The sequence below is a fragment of the Leucopleurus acutus genome, assembly GCF_964270905.1.
Source record: "Leucopleurus acutus genome assembly, chromosome: 7".
Lineage (NCBI taxonomy): Eukaryota > Metazoa > Chordata > Mammalia > Artiodactyla > Delphinidae > Leucopleurus > Leucopleurus acutus.
This window is the reverse complement of record NC_139150.1, coordinates 2,519,263-2,540,394: the sequence shown is the minus strand read 5'-3', so window position 1 is coordinate 2,540,394 and position 21,132 is coordinate 2,519,263. Positions and strand designations below refer to the sequence as shown.

Genomic DNA, 21,132 nt, shown 5'->3' with positions numbered 1-21,132 from the left:
GTACTGCCGGCCGAGCGGTCCTCCGAGCTGGCCAGTGTGGGGATTGGCCACGGGGGACAAAACCGACTGCAGCTGTGCGTCCTGTGGGGACCAGAGGTCAGCCAGCCGGGCCTCGCCACGCCCTCCCGGCCCGTTTTCTCCCAGGCAGCCCCGGCTCCGGGTCAGGAAGGGGGGTGGGTAGCTGTTGCAGCCCCTGGAGCAGTAAAAGGAGCCTTGCTGCGCCAGCCTGGGAGCGGGGCTCGGGGAAGGGGCCGGGCACACACACCCCCTTGGTGCCCCTGATTCCAGGTCTCCTGGGCCTTGGCTGGAGCAGAGAGGGGATTCCAGACCTCTTGTGGGGTCTGCAGCTTCAGATAACCGGCGCTTCCCAACCTTGCTTGGTTCTCATCAGAGGAGCCTGGACCACCTCTGGATGCCGCACCATGTGATGGAGAGCCAGACCCCCCATTAAAGGACCGCATTTCCCCTGAGCTGCCCTTGGCTCCGTGGTCACAGGCTGACCCTCAGCCACACTCAGCCCGGGGCCCGGCCTGCCTGTGCTGAGTGGGGTGGGGAGGGGCACTTAGGAGTGGCTGCTGGGGGGTGCAGATGGAATAGTGACGTCTGCATGGGGGATGGAGGGTGACACACTCTGCTTATCTGCCTTCCCCGGTGCAAGGGAATGCCGTCACCCTTGGAGCCTGCCCTGGGGTACCCAGCCGTGTGACAGCCCCCTCCGTGTGCACTTCCCCCTCCTCGGGTTCCTCCAAGGCCAGCCCAAGCAGCCCCCTCAGACCACTTCCCCTGTTCCATGTGCCTGGCTCCACTCCTAGCCTGCTGATGCCGGCCCTGGGGGGCTTTCATTCCCGGGCCTGGCACAGTGGGGGCGTGTGAAGAGTCTGTCTTTCTAAGGGAGTTGTCGCTACCCTCCGATCTGCTTGGGTCTGGGACCTCTTCTCCCAGGGTCTGGGGCCTCTTTGAGTCTGGGACCCCTTCTCCCTGGATCTGGGACCCCTTCTCCCAGGGTCTGGGGCCTCTTTTCTCTGAGTCTGGGACCCCTTCTCCCTGGATCTGGGACCCCTTCTCCCAGGGTCTGCAGCCTCTTTTCTCTGAGTCTGGGACCCCTTCTCCCTGGATCTGGGACCCCTTCTCCCAGGATTTGGGGCCTCTTTTCTCTGAGTCTGGGACCCCTTCTCTGTGGATCTGAGGCCCCTTCTCCCAGGGTCTGGGGCCTCTTTTCTCTGAGTCTGGGACCCCTTCTCCCAGGATTTGGGGACTGTCTTCTCTGAGTCTGGGCCCCCTTCTCCCAGGGTCTGGGGCCTCTTTTCTCTGAGTCTGACACCCCTGTGCTCAACCGTGTTGTGGAAGCTTCGCAGGCCTGGGCTGGCGGAACGTCCCACGTGAACTGTCTGGAGGGAGGAAGTGGCCTCGCCCTAGTTTCGGGAGCCTCCCTTTTCTGTGCCGGTGGCGTCAGCAGCCTCCTGGTGAAGAGGAGGCACGGTGCCCTTAGGTCCCCCTGCCCTCTGGCAGATGGGTGCTCTCGGTGTCCTGGCTGAAGGAGTGACTGGCTGAGCTGTTCGGGGAGGGCAGGCCGGGCGAAGCCTTGTGCAGCGATTCTCTGGTCGCGGGTCCCTTTAGCCATCACTCAGGGCGAGCCTCAGGGTAAGCGGCCCCCTGGCCGCCTCGGCCTTTGTCCAGTGATGGAGGACTCTCCGGGGGAGGCAGGGAAGTAAGTCTTTAGTCTCGTGATTTACAATTTAAACTGAGACGATGGAAGTCCTCACAGATGAGCTCTGCTCTGGCCTGGGAGGGCGGCCCCGACCCCCGTGCACCGCGACGCAGGCAGTGTGATCCCGGAGTGGGTGGTGTCACAAGGCGCTGGATGGCAGGCCTCAGGAGCGCAGGGCACCCAACCAGGTTTAACCGTCCGATTCTTCCCAGTGACAGTAGAGCAAAGAAAAGCAGCCCCGTGGCAGGACCAGGGCAAAGGAGGGGCCTCCAAGTGAGGGCCTAGAGGTGGGCGCCGGGCTCCCCAGCGCTCCCTGTGCGTTCCTGTCCTGGGTGGCCCCAACAAAGCGCCACAGACCGTGGGGCTTACACCACAGAATATATGCTCTCCCAGGTCTGGAGGGCAGAGGTCGGAAATCAAGGTGTGGGCAGGGCTGTGCTCCTCCCGGAGGCTCCAGGGGAGGGTCTCTCTTGCCTCTCCCAGCTTTTGGTGACCTCAGTGGTCCCTGGCTTCTCTCTGCCTTTGGCCTCACGTGGCTTCTCCTCTGTGTGTCTCTCTTCTCCTGTCTCTTAAAAAGACACTGCTCATTGGACGTGGGGCCCATCCTAATCCAGGATGATTTCATCTTGAGACCTTTACCTTGTACCAAGTAAGGTCACATTCTAAAGTTCTGGGGTTGAGGACATAGACATCTCTTTGGGTTCTTTTGGGGGGGAGCACAATTGGACCCACTGCACCCACCCTGCTAACTCTTCTGTCCAGATGTTGGCTGGGTACTTGGACTCCTGGTGGGGGAGGGGATTTGGGCTCAGGCCCTGGGCTCCTGGTGGGGAGGGGGTATGGGGTTCAGGCCTTGCTGAAGGGCTGGGCTAGGGGATGGAGTGTGGTTGAGGCTATAGGAGAGGTGCACGTGGAGGTGTGGTGCCCCAGGAGGGCAGGGGCTGGCAGGTGCTGGGAGTGGGTACATGTTGGCCAGGTGGAGACGGCAGGCAGCAGGTCAAGGAGGTGGACGTGGGAGATTGTGGGCTGGCGGGGCTGTGGTCACAGCTGGTCGGCCTGCACTCAGTTCTCGACCCCTTGAGCTGCTCTGCTGCCTTCTCACTTCCCTCCGTTGCCCCCGCCCCCTCCTCCCGAAAATAACACCGGGGTTGGTGGCTGGGTGGGGGTGGGCCAGCAGGTGGTCGGGTACCTTGCTGACCTGGCCTGAGAGCCTCGGTTTAATGTTTAACTAAGGGTCTCTTCCGTGGGGGGTGGGCAAAGGCATTCACAGCCTTGCTTGGGGCCCCCGTGCCTGCACAAAGGTGGGCCTGACTGGCGTTAGAATGATGGCTGGATGGACGGATGGATGGAAGTGGGTGACGGTTGCCTGGAGCTGTCTGAGGTCCTTCTTGGTGGAGCCCGTCTGGATCGAAGGCCGTGGGTCGTGACCGTCCTCTGTTCGTGGTCCTGCCATGACACACCTCTAGGGGAGGTGGAGCCTTTGGCCCCAAGAGAGAATTGCATCTGAGGAACAGAGCCTCTCACTGTCCTGCAAATATAATGGTGAAACTGTGGAAACAACCGGAATGCCCTGCGGGAGGGAGTGGGAGGGCATGGAATGTGGAAGAGCGGCCAGGCCAGGGGGAGATTCCAGATCCCGAGTGCTGTGAGCCGGGCGCTTATGCTGTGAGTGAGGAAATGCAGGACTCAGAATTGCCAGTTATTCCCAGCAGTCGATTTTGTTAAAAAAAAAAAATGCAGGCAATATTTTATAATAACTTTAAATGGAGGATAGGGACTTCCCTGGAGGTCTGGTGGTTAGGGCTCCGTGCTTCCACTGCAGGGGGCACGGGTTTGATCCCTGGTCGGGGGGCTAGGATCCCACAGGCTGCGCGGGGCGGCCAGAAAAAAACGAAAATCTATAAAAATATTGAATCACTATGTTGTACACTTGAAACTAGTATAATATTGTATATTTCAATAAAAAAAATCCAAAGAAGGAAAAAGAAAAGCAAAGTCAAGGAGCTGGACAGGAAAAGGCCCTAAGTGGTCAGTGGTGCTTTAGGCTTTAGGCCGGGACACCCTGTAGGTTTTCGCTTTATTTCAGTCCCGCCCTCCAGCATGGAGTGGTGCCCCCTAGGCATGTTTCCTTCTCTGTTAAAATTGCACAGGAGGTGGGACTTCCCTGGTGGCAGAGTGGTTAAGAATCCGCCTGCCAGTGCAGGGGACACGGGTTCGAGCCCTGGTCCGGGAAGATCCCACATGCCGTGGGGCAACTAAGCCCGTGAGCCACAACTACTGAGCCTGCGAGGCACAACTACTGAGCCCGCGAGGCACAACTACTGAAACCCGTGCGCCTAGAGCCTGTGCTCCACAACAAGAGAAGCCACCGCAATGAGAAGCCCGCGCACCGCAACAAAGAGTAGCCCCCGCTCGCCGCAACTGGAGAAAGCCTGCGCGCAGCGACGAAGACCCAATGCGGCCAAAAGAAAAAAAAAAAATTGCACAGGACCTGTTGGCAGCTGGTGAGGGGGGAGGCCTCTCAGTGCCAGTCTGGGCCTCCGTTTCTCCACCTGGCCAAGTGGGAAGGGTTATTCCAGCCCGGGAGCAGCGGAAGCGTCAAGGCCTTCGGGAGAGTCAAGGGCCAGAGGGACGGGCTGCAGCTTGAGCCCCGGCCGACTCCGGGCCCTGGGCACCTGTGGGCAGGTGAGCTGTGCATCCTCCCTGTGCATCCTGGGCAGGTGGGGCCCGGCTGCGTGCTGGCTCAGCTTCTCTGTGCACAGATTTCCCATTCCTGCCTGGATGGGCTCTGTCCTCAGGCCCAGGCAGCCTCCCTCCCCCGCTCGGCTCCCACCCGGGTTGGGGTGGGGGGGCGGGGAGTCTGCAGCTGCGAACATTCCTGACCGGCAGTTCAGGGGAGAGAGCCCAGCTGCTCGCCTGGCAAACAATGGAGGCTCCCCGCCCCCGCTCCCCGTGCCCCCGCTCCCCGTGCCCCCCCTGCGCTCGGGGCCTGGTGCCGGTGCTGCTGGAATTTCCAGAAAGTGCAGCATCTGAGTTGATCTTCACATGTTCTGACTGTCAGAAGGTGACGTCCTCGGGAGCTTGCTGTGCTGGCCCGGCTGTGTTTTCAGTCCTTTTGTGGGAACCACTCCTCCCAGGCCCCATCCAAAGTGGAGGAATCTCTTTAAGGAGTCTTGAAAGTAATGCCTACTCATGGGAGGAGTAAAAAGAAGCACCTTAGAAAGGCAAAGCTCCCTGGACTCCCGCTCCCCGCAGGGGCTGTGTCACCGATGCTTTGAGGCCCCCAGACCCCCTGTGTCCATCACCCATGCTGTATTTGCTTCTCCCCCTGGGAAAGCCAGAGACCCTCCCACGAGGCCAGGGCTTTGGGTGGAGGGCATGGGGCTGGGGAGGGGGTGGGTGGACCTCAGGGGAGGCCCACGAGGAATCACATGGTCCTCTGGGGGTCTCATGCTGGGGGAACCTTGAAAACCATACAGTTTTTGAAGTTTTCAAATGAGGTGTTTGTTTTTTTTTTTTAATTGTGGTAAAGTACACGTAACCAAGTTTACCATCTTAGCCATTTTTAAGGACATTCACACTGTCGTGCTGCCATCAACACCGTCCACCCCGCAGCTCTCTTCACCTTGTAAAACTGAAACTCTACCTATTAACCAACTTCCTGTTCCCCTCCCCCACCCCGGGCAGCCACCACGCTACCTTCTGTCTTTACGATTTGGACGACTCTAGGGACCCCATATAAATGGAATCACACAGTATTTGTCTTTTGGTGTCTGGCTTATTTCACGGAGCATAATGTCCTCCAGGTTCATTCTGTAACGTATGTCAGAAGTTGCTTCCTTTTTCAGGCTGAATAATATTCCGTTGTATGGGAAGACCCTGTGTCGTTTATCCATTTATGTGTTGATGGGTGGGTTGCTTCCATGATTTTTGGCTACTGTGAACACGGGTGTACAAGTATCCCTTTGAGACCCTGCTTTCAGCTCTTTGGGGTGTGTACCCAGAAGCAGGATCTCTGGATCGTAGGATAGTTTTATTTTTAATGTTTTGAGGAACTGCTATACTGTTTCCCACGGTGGCCTCGCCATTTTACTTTCCTGCCAACAGTGCACAAGGTTCCCGTTTGTCCACGTCCTCGCTGACACGTTATTTTGTTTTGTTGCTAGTTGCCACCCTAACGGGTGTCAGGTGGTACCTCGTTCAAGCCAGTACTGATGCTGCGGGACCCCCTCCCTCCCCACGCTCCCCCGTGACCTTGTGAGGAGGTCTGCCTCCTCGGAGCTCCAGGAGTACATTCAGGTTCACTGAACTGGGGAGACCGAGGTTCTGAGACGGGCAGTCCTATCCCGGGTCACCCAGCGAGCTGCGTGCCCACTGTCGATGTATCCCCCTTGTCCCTCTGCCCGCCCAGGCTGACAGTAGTGACTGAGACGAGGCCCCGATTCCGGAGAGTTCCGTGGTGCCCTGTAGCCAGATGGAGAGCAGAGGCCGCTCTCGCCGCTGGAGGCCGGGGCTGCCCCGCTGAGCCCGTGGTTGGCAACAGTTGGATTGACTTGGGAGCCATAGTTCCTTCGCCACGTGAGGGAGAAGAGACTTCGGAAGCCGAGCCTGAGGTTTACTGTTTCAAGGGCGTCCCTTGTGCGGGGAGGCCCAGGGAGTGGGGAGAATGGGGGGGGCGCCTGGCGGTGGCATCGGGAGCTGTACCCTCACCGCGGGGCTTCTTCATGGAGGGCGAGGCCCCCTGTGGGGCCCCTAGGACCTGGGTTGCGTCTGATGCATGCCTCGTTGGGGCACGAGTGGTGAACATTGGACTGAATGAAGGTCGGGGGCTCTCGGCAGGTTGGAGACCCCTGGGACAGGTACTGGGAGAGGTGGGGCCTCGGCATCGCTCCCCGGGGACCGTGGAGGCCACGTCTTCCCTGCAGACGGAGCCCGGGAGGCGGCCTGGCCTCTGTGCTCGGGCCTGGCTGAGCGTCCGCTTCTCCTCGTGTGGGTGTCTGTGGGGGCAGCAGGGGTGGGGAACTGCCTTCTTTCCTCATCTAGCTAAAAACTCACGTTTATGGCTCACGGACCGCAGTGCAATGAAAATAAAGTCCCACTAGAAGTCCCCCTGCCTGGACTTCGAAAACCATCGCTCTCAGTGCACGTGCACCTGAAGACGTTTTCGTGCTTGGCCTCGTTAATTATAACACGGACGCGTACACCATCACACGCACGCCACAAGCACGCCCACTGGCAGCCCCTCGCACATAAGCTCCTGCATGCCTGCACCCCTGTCCCGTTTGCACAGGGCTGTGTGCCCCCCAAGGCTGGTGTGGGAGGAGATGAGCCTGGGGGGCCCAGGAGGCCCCCAGCTGGCCTGCAGGCGCCTTCCGTTCCTGGGTGGGGAACGGTCCCCATCTCCACCGAAGCCTTCCCAGGAGGCACATGTGTATTGGCTCAGGTTCTACTGAGCGCCTCCTATGGCCGCCCCTGCCCTGGGCATTTGGGGTCCTTTCCAGCATCTCAGGAGAGATGCTTCTTGAAGCTCCCTGCGGTGTCTGCGGAGAGCGAGGCAGCAGCAGGACATCATGTGGACACTGCTCCCCGGCGGGCCTTGCCGGCAGGTCTGCAGTAACCCCACCATCCCCATCCCCACAGGGCGACAGAGCCGATTCAGCGGCCTCGCCACGCAGGTGGGGACGACAGACCCTCAGCAGGTGGCCCATGGACGTTAGCTGCGGTGTGTGTCTGTCACGCCGCCTCTCAGAGCCGCTGGGAGCCGTCGGGATGATAACCAAACGTGACATTTTATCCACCCTTCTCACAGTGATGTGAGCTGACCCAGGCGCGAGGCCCCTGAGTGCCCGGCGTGCTGCCTTGAGTGACAGTTTCTCCGGCGTTTGTGGCACTTTGGAGAAGGATGTATGTCCCTGGTGTTCATGGTGACACGAACGCCACACGTAATGTGTTGGTTTCCCACACGTGGAGGCCTCTTGGCCGTCGGGTGGAAGTGCGGCGTGCGAGGGGGTCTCTGCTGCTTGCTGGTACTCCCTCCAGCCCCTGCTTGAGCAGGCGGGTGGCTTTCACTGAGCAGGGGTCCCCACTGGGGCTAGAGAACCACAGGCCTGTTTTGGGGTGCTCTATTTTGGGGTGCCCGAGCTGGGCACCTTCCCAAAGAGACTTGGAGGCCTGAGGCGTGTGGTGAGCCTAGAGCTGGGGTCATGGTGGGGCGGAGTTCCCAGGGAGGGTGTGGCAGTGGGAGGGTTCAGGATTTGAACCTAGATCTCTCTGCCTGAAAGCTGGCTGGACCTGCCAAGACCCCTCCCCCCCGCCCCAATTTAGGGGGTCCGAAGCTGGAGCTAAGCCCCATGATATTCAGAGAAGCAGCAAGGAGGTGGGTCTGGGGCCCAGCACAGCCACTTCTGACTTCCCCATCCGGCTGGGAGTCTCTCTGGGGCCCTTGACCCCCAAAGAGCCCTGGGTTGGCCCTGGGGGGTCCAAACCACATTTACTGAGGGCCCCAGGGTGCCAGGTCCAGGATCCAGGGACTCCCAGCCAGGCGGGGCTGTTGGGGAACTTGTAAGGGGCAGGAATGATCACGAGCTGGGACGACCGGTGGAAGAAACCAGGATTTTTGCTTCTGTTTCTCATCAAAACCCTCTTCACTCATTCATCCATCCATCCCACAAACCTTTGCTGAGGGCCTGCGCGTGTGGCATTGTCTGTTGTGTTGAGGCCAGGCAGCGGGCGGTTCATGAAAGGCTCCTCCCACCAGCTGGAGCCTCAGGCTGCTGTAGCATTACAGACTGGGTGCTGGCATCAGCAGAGATTCCTTCTCTCCCAGCTCTGGAGGCCAGATATCTGAAATGAGGTGTTGCAGGGCCATGCTCCCCCACCCGCTTCCGGAGGCTCTGCGGGAGGGTCCTTCCCACCTCCCTCAGCTCCTGGTGGTCCAGGCATCCCTGGCTGTGGCCGCCTCACTGCTGTCCCTGCTCTGGCCTCACCTGGCCTCTCCTCTCCTCCCCGCGTCTCTCCTCTGTCTGTCTCTTATAAGGACACTCGTCATTGGACATAGGGCCCACCCTGATTCAGGATGGTCTCAAGATCCTTAATTACGTCTGTTAAGACCTTTTTTTCCAGAGCATGGACGTGTTTTTTGGGGACTATCTTTCAAGCCACTACACTTGGCAAACAGCTTTCTCAAGCTTCACCTCTTTATCTGTAAAAAGGCGGGTAGTGTCTGTGCTCGGACCATCCTGTTAACGTCCGCAGGGCTGACCTGCCTCTGGAGTCGGACTGGGAAAGAGGAGCTTGGAGGCGTGTGGAGAAGGATGCTCTGATGTTGACCTTGAGGCCACTTTCAGGCGGGAAGTAGAGATGGAGACACTGAAGTGGCAGAGACAAGGGGCGATTTCACAGGGCTTGTGGGCCAGCGTTAACGGCCTGGCTCGGGGCCGCAGGAGGGTGCTGGGGTGGTGGTAGGGGGCACTGTGTCAGGCAGCGGCCGAGCTAATCTCTCCTAGCCGTGCCCGCCTGGAGGACTGGGGCAGCAAGAGAGCGGGATTGAACCCTCTGGCTCAAGCGAAGATGGTCGCACATAGAAACACTAGAAAAGCAATTTCCTGCCGGCTTTGTAGAGAACCTTTGCTTTGACCCTGACCTTGAAGTCTTGATAAGGCGGGCTACGTTTTATCCCCCCCCCTCCCCGGCTCAAACAGGCCTTAGCTGGGGCAGCGGATCTTTTGAGGATTGCTGGGAACAGTTTCCATCCAGGTATCGGGAGGAAGTCACAGATTATTCTTTCCTTGGGCAGCCGAGGGCTCAGAGGAGTTCTTGCTGCACTCCTGTGTGTGTTTCCTGAGCCCGGGGCTTGCGGCAGGGCCTGGCGCACAGTAGGTGCCTGTTAAGTGTCTGCTGACTATGGACAGAGTTGAGGATGAGCTCCCCAGCTACCCCCGCCCCTCCTCTTCTGCTCAGACTTCCAACCTAGTGTTTTTCCAGGATGGGTTTTCCTGGTGAGTTTCCCCTCAAGTGTTGATGAGGACGTGCTCCAAGATCAGGGTGGGGAGTGATGGCGTTACATCTGTCACCAGCTTGGTCCAGCCTGACTGCCAGTGCGTCTCCCTCCGGCTGGAGCTTGACCTCCTAACCTTTCGGAACCTGCTTCCCGTGGCTCAGCTGAGCCCCTCCCCATTTCACTGGAAGCCCCCCTCCGGGGCGCGGTGAGCAGGACCCCCCACGCAGCTGGGACCCACGGTGGAAGGCTGTGCGGAGGGAGCGGGCTGACTGAGCACAGCAGGGCCGGGAGCCCCAGAGGTGCCAGGTGTCACGTTGTGTGTGCAGCATCCGCCTTCTCATGGGCCAAAGGGGGAAGGGAGTGGCCGGGTGGGAGGCCAAGGCCCACGTCCATTGCTCCCGGAAGTGGCCAGAGGGCGCTGGAAATGAGTCAGGGCATTCTTGCGGGGGAAGGGTCCGGGCTCAGGGGTCAGGAAGCTTGCTGAGGCCGGACTTGGGGTCTGCCTTAGAGGCACCCCTTCTTCCAGCACCTAGGAGGCAGACTGCCTTTTGAATCACATGGTCACGGCGGGAGGGTAATGTCCCGGGGAAGGGGAGGGGCCGGCATCACTGGGGAGCCCCTTCCTCCCAGGAAAGCTGGGATCAGGCAGAGAGGCACCAGCTCACGGAGATCAGTGCAGCTGTTGCCACCACAGCGGGTTGGCCCCGTCCTCCTCCGATGTCGTTCCCAGAGGGGCTTCCCCTGCCCATGGCTTTGCGGGGGGCGGGGGGGGGTCCCTTGTGGGAGGTGTCTTGCTTCGTGGCCCAGGCTGGACCAGACCACATGGGTCAGAGCTGGCCCTCCCCTCGCTGGGGGTTGAACCGGGCGGACCCCAAGCCATGAAACGGGCACGCGTGATAGCTCATGAGTCGGGTAGAGGAATGTGCAGACCGTGGACATACAGACCTCCGTGGAGGGCTTCCCTGGTGGCGCAGTGGTTGAGAGTCCGCCTGCCGATGCAGGGGACACGGGTTCGTGCCCCGGTCCGGGAAGATCCCACATGCCGCGGAGCGGCTGGGCCCGTGAGCCATGACCGCTGAGCCTGCGCGTCTGGAACCTGTGCTCTGCAACGGGAGAGGCCCGTGTACCGCAAAAAAATAAATGAAAAAAAAAAAAAAAAGAGCTCTGTGGAGCCCCCGGCACAGGCCCGGCAGCTGATGGATGATCTGTTACTGGAGAAAGTAGGAGTCCATCCGATGCTGTTTCAGCACCAATGAGTGTTAGACTTCAAGCCAGACGGGTGACTCGGTCCTTTCTGGACAAAAATCTAGCGGCTGTGGGGTAAGCCACTCGATGCGACGGCGAGGGGCGGGCACAGCGGTGGGCCTGACGCCGCCATCGCACGTGGCCTGCCTGTGATGTGGGGCGAGGCCAGCCCCTGGAGGACCTCGGCGCACAAAGAAAAGCCCCTCCGCTCCCCGCAGCGGGCCCTGCACAGAGGCCGCTGGGGTTCATCCATCAGCCTGCTGGCGCCCACGTGAGCCCCTGTCTCCTGGTGCGTCTGCAGCTGAGGAAACGGCCTGAGTGGAGGAAGTGCTCCTGTTAAATTGTCCAGACATAATCGAGTCCCTGACGCTCCTCAGTAAATGCCTGGCTGGGCCTGTGCGTTCCCTGCCTGGAGCAGCGGGTGAGCTGGAGGTGCACCGGCCTCTCCCCCTGGATTCAGTGTTGGGGGCGGTCACGGAGGCTCGGCCCCTGACGGTGTGGGAGCTGGGGCTGTGGAGTTCGAAGGACTGATTCCAATCCCAGATCCCGACCTCCCGAGCCTGGTTCCTTCTCTGTAAGATGGGTGATAAGTGATCCTTCCCTGCCGGAGGTGTCATTGGGCTTAGCAATTGGTGGACCCTACCTGGCTGGTGCACAGAGGCCCGAGGATGGTACTGATGGGTGCGGGAGTGAGTGGTCATGGCCAACCCCAAATTCCACCTGCCCCTTTATTTTTGGAAGAGATGCTTCTGAAAGGGAGGGCTCCCGCCATGCAGCTGCAGCCGTCCAGGGGCCCCAGATGCCTGTAAAGCCATCATGGAATCCCTGCTGCTTGGGGGAAAAGCGGGGCCGTTTCAGAGATGTCAGTCAATGCTCTGTAGGCGGTCATCTGTTCATTCATTCATTCATTCATTCGCTAGACATTGAACCCTGGCTGTGGGTCATTGCCCAGGGTATTTGGGACCCAGGGGGAGAAGAGGGTCTTGGCCCCGACCCCCCATGGAATATCTGGCCAGCTTGTCGCCTCCAGGCCCCCTGTTTATTCACCCCAAGGGCCCCAGATTTCAAAGATCCGTTCCAGTAAGCTGCTTCTATTAAATAGTAATGAAGTCATTTAAGATGCTTTTTGGAATGAACGTGGCATAAATAAAACAAGAAATTAATTCCTTTTCCCATTTTTTATTGATCAGAGACCTCGTCGTCAGCCGCCCGTCAGGCTCAGCAGCTCGGCTCCGGGCGGGGGCGGGGGTTGGCATCGCTCTAGCTGCAGCAAAGCGACTTGTCATCGTGAAGTGCAGTTTTAGTGCCGCTTGTTGAAATATTTCAAGAAACTCAGTGCTGTCCGTGGGCACTTTTTGGCGCCTGTGTTGTAGAGTGTGAACTTCAGACGTGGAGACCTCCGCCTTGCAGAAAGATGCAGGGGTTTTCAAACAAAGCTCCCGTTCTCGAGATACCTGGGTAGCTGGCATGCCCGGGTCCCTCTCCGGGGGTCCAGGGCTCTGTCTTAACGGCTGGGGGGTGCTGGGAGGATGCTCTTCAACTCGCTGTTGTCCTGCTGCTGTGGCCGTGAGCAGAGAGCCTCAGACACGTCGTGTCCTGGAGGCCTTGGTCCCTCCCCTGGCCCCTGAGTATCAGCTTTGAGGAGTTAGGCTGGTGAGCTTAGAGGCCGGCAGAGGTGTGGGCGAAGGGCCGGCTCCGTCTGGGGTGCGGCCACTCCTCAGTTCCGGCTGACTGTGCCCAGGAGGGAGTGCAGATCACAGGGCCCTGGAGGGGCCGTCGGGGCCAGACCCCACCTCCCCCCTTGCAGGGCATGGTGGCCCAGGGAAGCTCTGGGCACAGGGACTTTGGGAGGTCCCAGTGTCAACTGTCCCTTCGTAAAGCAGTTTTCTTGAGTGAGGGGCCCAGCATTGTAGGAGTCAGTGGGCAAGGCTTCCCCATTTTACAGATGGGAAGACTGAGGCGGGAGAAGATAGGGCCGTTGAGTTGGAGCAGGCAGAGCCCCGCAGCCAGGCCAGGGTCTGGGCTGGAATGTGCGTCTGTGCCTTCCTGGCCTGCCCTGGAGACCCTGGGGGTGGTGGGACTGTGTGGTGCAGTGGGTGGGCTGAGGATGCCAGCCAGAGTGCCCAGAGGAGCTTTGCGTGTCGGGGACCACGTGCGGGGCGGGGCGGGGGGCGGAGGGGAGGAATGTTGGCAGGGATGTGGGCCCCAATCACTTCTGGGAGCTGAAGGCTGCTGGCCTCCTGACTTAGCCTGGGGGCAGCCAAAGGGACTTCTTCCCCTGGGACAAGCCCTGTGAGAGGCAAGAGGGCACCAGGAGAGGTCACCCCTCCTTTTGCCAAATCTCTGAACCTTGGTTTCCACACCTGCAAACTAGGGCTCAAAGTGAAAGTCCATCATAGGGACGGATCGAATGCAGACCTAAAAGCAGAAGGTCTCAGTAAACAGTGAGGTGGGGCGTGCTGGCCGGTTCCTGTGTGTGCAGCAGTCCTTCCAAACTCCCCCACCCACTGGCCGATTCGTGAGCCACGATTTCTGTGTGTGGAACCTGCCTGTCAAGTCCAAAGGCTGGGCTCCTGCCTTCATTCAGTGTCTCCCCATCACCCCGGCCAGACTTAATTTTCCTGCAAGTATTATTTTCTTTTTAAAAAAAAATCTTATTGACTCCCTGCTCAGAAACTTATAAACTATGAAGAGTCTGGCCTTGGAGGTTAAACGGACCCAGATCTGTTCCCAGCTCTGTCACGTCCTTGCTAGTGACCTAGGGCAGGCTAGGTAACCTCTTGGGACCTCAGTTTCTTCGTCAGTGCATTAGGAATCGCTGTAATGACTCTGGGATGCTGTGAGCAGCCCATCCCTTAGCCCAGAGCCTGGTGCCGTGGAAACCCTTGCTACATGGGAGCTTTGGAGATTCTTACGAGCCAGTGTGAGATGCCTGGGATCCCCGGACCCCAGTCTAGCCCCTCACTGTAGCAGTGAGACTTGCCAGGCACACACGGTGGGGGAGGGGGGTCGGAACCAGGAGCCAGGTATGCACAGCGGGGTGAGTCACATCCCACAGAGCCCAGTATCCGGGGCCGGGCGCCTCCCTCATGGCCCAACACAGCTCCCTGGGGGCTCCAAGGGGCAGGGCAGCCAGCCAGGCCTTGAACACACAGACCCCGCCCCTTTCCCTTATCCTGGGCTTTGACAGGGCTTCCCCTCCCCCCTTCAGGCAGGGGCCTGTGGTCATCATCCCAGCCGCACTGTTTCTGGCAGGAACTTGGACCCACCCATGGTCTAGCTGCCCTGAGCCTCACTTTGTCCATCTGTGGAATGGGGTGCACAGCTCAGGGGGCCGTCGCAGGCGGTAGTAGGTTTGTCATTGGAGCAGGACTGCAAGCAGCCGTTGTTACCTCCCTCCCTCACCCTGTGGGCGGTTCCCTGGCCACCTGCATTCAGACCACAAATCCCGGGCTCCCTGCTGCCATGTGACCTCACGCAAGTGGCTTCAGCACCCTGTGCCTCAGTTCCCCCTTTTGCACCAGGCTCTCAGTGCTGAGGTGCGTGAGCAGTGGACGTGAGCTCTGGGGGCCCTGTCCCAGTACTGCCTGGGGGACAGCAAGCCTGGGCGGGGGTGTAACAGGAGGGGCCCTCGTGGCCTGAAAGCTGCCCGCCCAGTGGGGAAGGGCCTCTGTGTCTCCTCCACGGGGTGGGGCTGTCCCTGGCGGTGTCTCCATGATCAGTGGGTTGACCACTAGGAGGCCGTAGTGGAGCCGCTTGAGCCTGGCCAGGAAGTCCCCCCCCAGCCCCCGCCCCTCGAGGGTGCACGGGAGCCACGAGGCTCAGACACGGCCCCTGGCTCTCAGGACCCTGCTCTGCCTATCACGTCCAGGATCCCCGCGCTGGGGCCTGGGAACAGCTAAGTGACAGGTGACAGTGAACAGCAGGCCTGGGCTGTCCTGTCCGGCTGTGCCTGGGGAGGTGGGCGGCAGCCCGTGGAGCCTGTGCCCTCACGCTAATCTGATTTCAGCCTGATCAGGTCAGAGGAGGCTGAAAAGGGCCTGGGACTAGAGGACATAGGTGGTCCCGCCTCTCGGCACAGTGGCCAAGCCTCAATGAGGGATTGCTTGGACCCCCCCCCGCCCCGTGTCTGGGGCTGGGGGAGCCCACGCCCCACAGGATGCCCTCAACCAATACAACGGCGCTGCCTCCGGTCTGGGCCGCTTGTCAAGGGGCCAGGTTTCCTAGGACAGACCCTATTGTGGCCGCCCTTCATAGAGGGCCCCGCCGGCCGAGGAGACAGAAGAATGCCACTTACCCCTGAAGCCACAGGGACACGGCCGGCTGTCAGGCCTTCTCTGGCCACAAGATAAGGGTGGGCAACTTCTGGCTTCACGCTGGCCGCTGCCCCCGCCCACTGTCACCCAGCCTGTGGCTGAGACGTGCCTGCAGCCGCTTCAGCCCTGGTCCCCTCACCCTCACCCCTCAGGAGTCTCTGTCCCAGAATCAGAAGCCGATTCTGCTGGGAGTGAGGGACCACGTGGCTCTCATTGGCCAGGCTCCGACGACACGCCCTCCCAGCCCAGGGGTGGAGGGGAAGGAGGGGACTGGAGGAAGGTGAGTCTCTGGGCCTCACTTTCCCTAATTGTACAATGAGGGAGACGGTGACCATATCCCTTATTCAAATGGGGCCACGTATGGGAGTGAAAGGGATGCTGTTGGTAAGCACACCGGACAAGGGGGACCCAGGACTCAGGGCATCCTGGAGGTAGGCCTCATCCTCTCAAAGGGCCGTCACCGCTCTGGAAGCACACGTGGGTTCAACTGTTGGCTTGGCCACCTTCTAATCTGGAGCCGAAGTTCTCCGCTGCCTGGACGTCAGTTACCTTACCTGTGAAATGGGGTGAATTCCTGGAGGGAGGGCAGAGGCTGCAGCGCGGCGCCAGGCGCACAGGCACCCGTGAACCGCTGCCGGCCCGGGTGCCTTCTCCCAGTCCTGCCGTGCCCCTTGCCCTGCGGTCTGAGCCTGTCCGTGCGGCTGTTGTCCACCGCCAGCCTGGGGTGGGCCCAGACCACACAGAGAGCGGTTCTGGAAGGTGAGGGGCCCGAGTGGCCACATTGGGGGTGGGGCCAGGCTGGGCAGACACTGTGCCCACGGGTCGCCTGCCCCGCCTGAGCCCCCAAGGGAAGCCTGGCCTTGCCGGCTGCCATTATGTTTAGGAGCTGTGTAATTAACTCTAAAACTGGGAGGCCGAGGAGGAATTAAAATAGAGGCTTAGTGGAAATCAGAGACGAGTGGTGCAGAAAAGGCTGGAGCCGGCTGGACGCCGCAGCCGGGCCTGCAGGGCGGGCGAGCGGGAAGAGGGTCTGGAGCTGCAGGGCTGAGGGGGCCAGTGCAGCTCTGGTTCAGGCCCCTCCTCCGGGTGGGGGGTGGGGGTGGGTTGAAGCAGCTGAAGTCGCGGCTCTGGGCGTCTGAGATCCAGGTGGCCGCAGGGTGGGCTGTCTCTTGGGGTCTTGGTGGAAGAGTGTGTCCCAGCCCCTCCCCCAGTTCCTGGTGGTTCCTGGGCTCCTGGGAGCGTCACCTTAGTCTCCACTTCCGTCGTCACGTGGCCTCCTCCCTGTGGGTCTGTTTTGTGAAATAAAATTTTTTATGGTGGTGAAATACACAAGACATAAAATTTACCATTGGGCCTTCCCTGGCGGTCCGGTGGTTAAGGTGCCGCGCTTCCAGTGCAGGGGGCGCGGGTTCGATCCCTGGTTGGGGAACGAGGATCCCACATGCCGCGGGGCGGGGTGCGGCCAAAACCACAAATCTACCTTCTTCTTCTGGGGATCCATTGTGTGTGTTATGCTTCACAATAAAACAGGTTAACACCAATAACAGACAAACAAATTTACCTTTTTAACTGTTTTTAAGTGTACAATTCAGTGGCATTGAGTACATTGACAATGCTGTGTAACAGGCAGAACTTGTTCATCTTCCCAAAGTGAAACTCTGTCGCCATTAAACACTAACTCCCCAGCCTCCGCCCTCTTTCTGTCTCCATGGATTTACTTATCCTAGGTCCCCGCATGTCAGGGAAATCCTACAGTATTTGTCTTTTTGTGTTTGTGTTTCTTCAAAAATGTCCGGTCAAGGAAGACAAAGACTGGAGTGTTTTAGGTCCACACGTTCAAACCAGTAGCTGTAGCCGGTTTTGCTATTAAATTTAAATTCATTAGAATACAGTTACATTAAAAGTGCAGTTGTTGGGCTTCCCTGGTGGCTCAGCGGTTAAGAATCCGCCTGCCGATGCAGGGGACACGGGTTTGAGCCCTGGTCCGGGAAGATCCCACGTGCGGCGGAGCACCTAAGCCCGCGAGCCACAACTACTGAGCTCATGTGCCACAACTACTGAGCCCATGCGCCGCGAGCCCATGCTCCGCAACAAGAGAAGCCACCGCAATGAGAGGCCCGCGCAACGCAATGAAGAGTAGCCCCTGCTTGCCGCAGCTAGAGAAAGCCCGCGCGCAGCAACAAAGACCCAGCGCAGCCAAAAATAATGAATAAATTTATTTTAAAACAAAGTGCAGTTGTTCAGCTGGACTGGCCACATCTCAAGCGCTCAGCGGGCACGTGTGCCTGATGCTGCCCTACTGGACGGCGCACACAGGACATTTCCATCCTTCCAGAAAGTTCTGTTGGAGAAAGCTCTTCTAGGTTCATGGAGACAAAAGGGACGTGATGACTAAAATCGTGTGTGGGCCGAGATTGGATGCTGGGCCAGAATATTTTTTTTTTCTATCAGGACGTTTTGATTGTCCTTTATCTTTATCTGTTGAAGAAATGTGAGTCCTGTCTCTGGTTGAGGTAAGGTGTGGGACCTACGTTAATTGCCTGATTTTGACATTGGTGCTGGGATTGTGGAGGGGGTGTTCTTGTTCTCAGGAAATACACGCTCAGATGTTTGGGGGAAGGGGGTCACGTCTGCATTTTACTCTCAGGTGTTCAGAAAAAATACACACACACACAGACATACACAGATAAACAGATACACACTGATACAGAGATACACATATACACACAAACACACAGATACACACAGATAAATACAGAGATACAAACACAGATACATCCTGATACGCACAGATAAACACACACACATACACACTGAACCACACAAACACACAGATAAATACACAGAGATACAAACACAGATACATCCTGATACACAAAGATAAACGCAGAGAGATGCACACCCAGATCCACACACCCAGATACCCGCACACACAGACAGAGAATAGTTAATATACTACAAGCATGTAAGCCGAGGTCTTCTCTGACCAGTGACCAGCTCCAGCCAGGAGGGAGGAGTGGCCCGATGAGGGGGGTGCTCCCCAGCCGGGGTGATGCCCACTGGGTGCAGCTGGGTGGGGAGATTCGCATCTCTGCTGGGGCGCCGTGTGCCCTGTGGGCGTTCTCAGCCTGCGTAGCTTCTGATTCTGACCCACCCTTCATCTAAATCTGTCTGTTCATCTGAATTTCCGGTGAGGAGTCCGGGCTCTCTGCAGGTCTCTTGAAGTTGAGCTGTTGGGCCCTTAGTGAGTGGTCACCATGGGGACCACTGGTCTGAACCCTGGGTTAGCGTTCAGCTGTGTGCACCGTGGTCCTCACCTCGTGGACGCCCACGCCGAACTGGACTGGGTGGGCTGATGGCTCCCACCTACCTAATGCCCAGTCTGTGCCGTCAGGGTGGATAGTTAAGCCAGCCAGGCACGTCCTGTCAGGGAACCAGGGCTCAGGAGCCGAAGCCACTCTCCCCTGGTCCCACCAGAGTCATTGGACAGGATTCGAACCCAGGGCCCTGTGACTGCAGGTCTGTGCTCCAGGCCACCTTGCCTGCTGCCCCCAAGTCTTTACCAGCTTTTTCCACGGGGACTGAAGCTGGCGACCCTGTTGGCCCCTCACCGCATGCCTCCGTGTGTTGCCAAGCCCACTGCAAGCTGGGAGCTCAGATTCTGGGTTACTGGGTGGAGGAGGTACTGTGGATGCTGATCTGGGATATATTTGTTTTTTTTGCGGTACGCGGGCCTCTCACTGTCGTGGCCTCTCCCGTTGTGGAGCACAGGCTCCGGACGCGCAGCCTCAGCGGCCATGGCTCACGGGCCCAGCCTCTCTGCTTCACGTGGGATCCTCCCGGACCGGCGCACGAACCCGCGTCCCCCGCATCGGCAGGCGGACTCTCAACCACTGCACCACCAGGGAAGCCCCTGATCTGGGATTTTGATGCTGGCCTTTGTGCTCCCAGTGGCCCCCTGCCTGTCTGGCATGTGCTGCTCCAGGGGTCCCCATGGCTGCTGTAGGGCTTTGTCATGTGTAAAGTAACGGGGGATGCGTCTGTGTGGGGAAGGCAGTGTGCACTTGTGTGAGTGCCCGCTCTGTGCCCGCTGACTGAAAAGCAGCGTATTTTGTTCCAGCCGTGATTGTCGGAGTTGAAACGTGTGGATCCCTGGGCAGGGGCACGGGGCAGATGGCCAGGAATGGCCAGGGCCAGTGGGATGGCCGTGCTGTCTTCTCCGAGCAGGGAAGCGCTGGTCCCGGTCGGCGCACGGAGGCAGAGTTTGCAGCTGTTAGCGTTACTGCCTGTACAGACAGTGCAGGCTGAGTAATTTTCCCTTCTCTCCTCTATAGTTCCTGTGTTTGAAGAACATTCGCACCTTCCTTAAAGTCTGCCACGACAAATTTGGACTCAGGAACAGCGAGCTGTTTGACCCCTTCGACCTCTTCGATGTCCGAGACTTTGGGAAGGTGAGTGGCCTCTTTCCGGGATGGGCCCCTCCGCGCAGAGCCTAGTGGGCAGGTGCCGGCCTGGCTGTGTTACTAACAGGAGGGGGTGCATCGGGGGCTGGGGCAGCGGGACAGCCCCTCCCGCCTCTCAGGCTGCTCAGGGTGAAGTCAGGCATCCTGAATCCAGGAGGATGGGGGGAAAGCCGGGCCTGGACGAGGCCAGTACCGGGGATGCAGCCCTGGCCCTGCCTTTCTAGCTGAGCGACCCTAAGCATTTACTTCCTGCCCCGAGTCTCCCATTCTTTGTGGGAGAAAGGGCACCAGCTCCGTGAGTCAGCTGAGGTGATGCAGGTACCGCTTTTACCGTGGCGCTCCGAGAAGGGAGCCGTCAAGATTATCCTGAAACAAGCAGGGCCGTCTGGCTCTGAGCAGGTGTCGGGCAAGGCGGGGGTGGGATTATCTGAACTCCCTGGTCCCTGGAGGGGATTCCCTAGGTCCGTGGCAGATAACCCGGGAAGTCTCCCCGTGTTCTCAGAAAGTGTCCCTGGCAGCTGTCTGGGAGTCCTGCTGGCACAGGTGAGGGGAACCTGAGGCCGGGCAGGTAGGTGCAAAAGGCCAGGTGAGGGTATGGCTCATTGTGGCTTCCTGGTGAGCCTGTGTTCAGAGTGTCAAAGCAGGGTGTCACGTTCCATCTGGAAGCCAACAGTTCCAAGGTCCCTCATTTTAAAAGATGGGGTCAGGACGTGATACCTTGTTGATGGCTCAGGGGCCGAGGGCTTGAATCAGGCCTGGCTCTTTGCCGCCCTGTGGCCCAGCTGTTCCTGAGTTCCTGCGTGCTCTTGGAGGGCCCTTCCCTCTGCTGCCGGCCCGGGACTACCCGGGGCCATTTCCACCTGCTGATGGGAAATATCAGAGATATTTATTGCCTGCTTTATCTGAGGACCGTTATTGTAAGGGACCTGGTGTTTGCGGACGAGTTCTGTGAATACATGATTTATGAAACGCGAGGGGAGTTTTGTATTTGCACTTGCAAATGCTGAGGAGTCAGTTCCAAGAAGAGCCCTTATTTGAAGTGCTGTAAAGTGTCAAATTAGCATCAATGACTAGGAGTTTCCCATAAGCCATCTGGGCCTGACGGTGCTCTTCTTTAGTTCTGAAATTCTCTAGAAACGAGGTTCCGGGACCTGTTCAAGAGCCTGTCTCTTAGTGTCAGCACCCAGCTCTTAGAGGTTTCTCTTCCTCTCTTAAATGACTCACCCAAGTTCCTGTGGCTGTAGGGCAGTTGCCAGGACTCTGAGGCCCCCTTCTTCCCCTCTGCCTGGGGGCATGTCTGCTGGGGCTCGGAGCTTGCATGGAGCTGTGCTGGTGTCCTTTCCCATAAGTGGGCTTTTCTCAGTTTTCACAGTCTTGCTTTATAAATGGCTTAGAACCTCA

General features: G+C 58.9%; 1 protein-coding gene across 1 annotated transcript in view; it reads left to right on the top strand.

Moving 5' to 3' along the window:
* Nucleotides 1-21,132, top strand: part of VAV2 (vav guanine nucleotide exchange factor 2) — a 178,767-nt gene that overhangs the window by 21,089 nt on the left and 136,546 nt on the right. Inside the window, exon 2 of the mRNA XM_082842727.1 lies at nucleotides 19,603-19,719. Coding sequence (XP_082698853.1) covers nucleotides 19,603-19,719 — 117 coding nt within the window. The remainder of the gene's footprint in view (nucleotides 1-19,602; nucleotides 19,720-21,132) is intronic.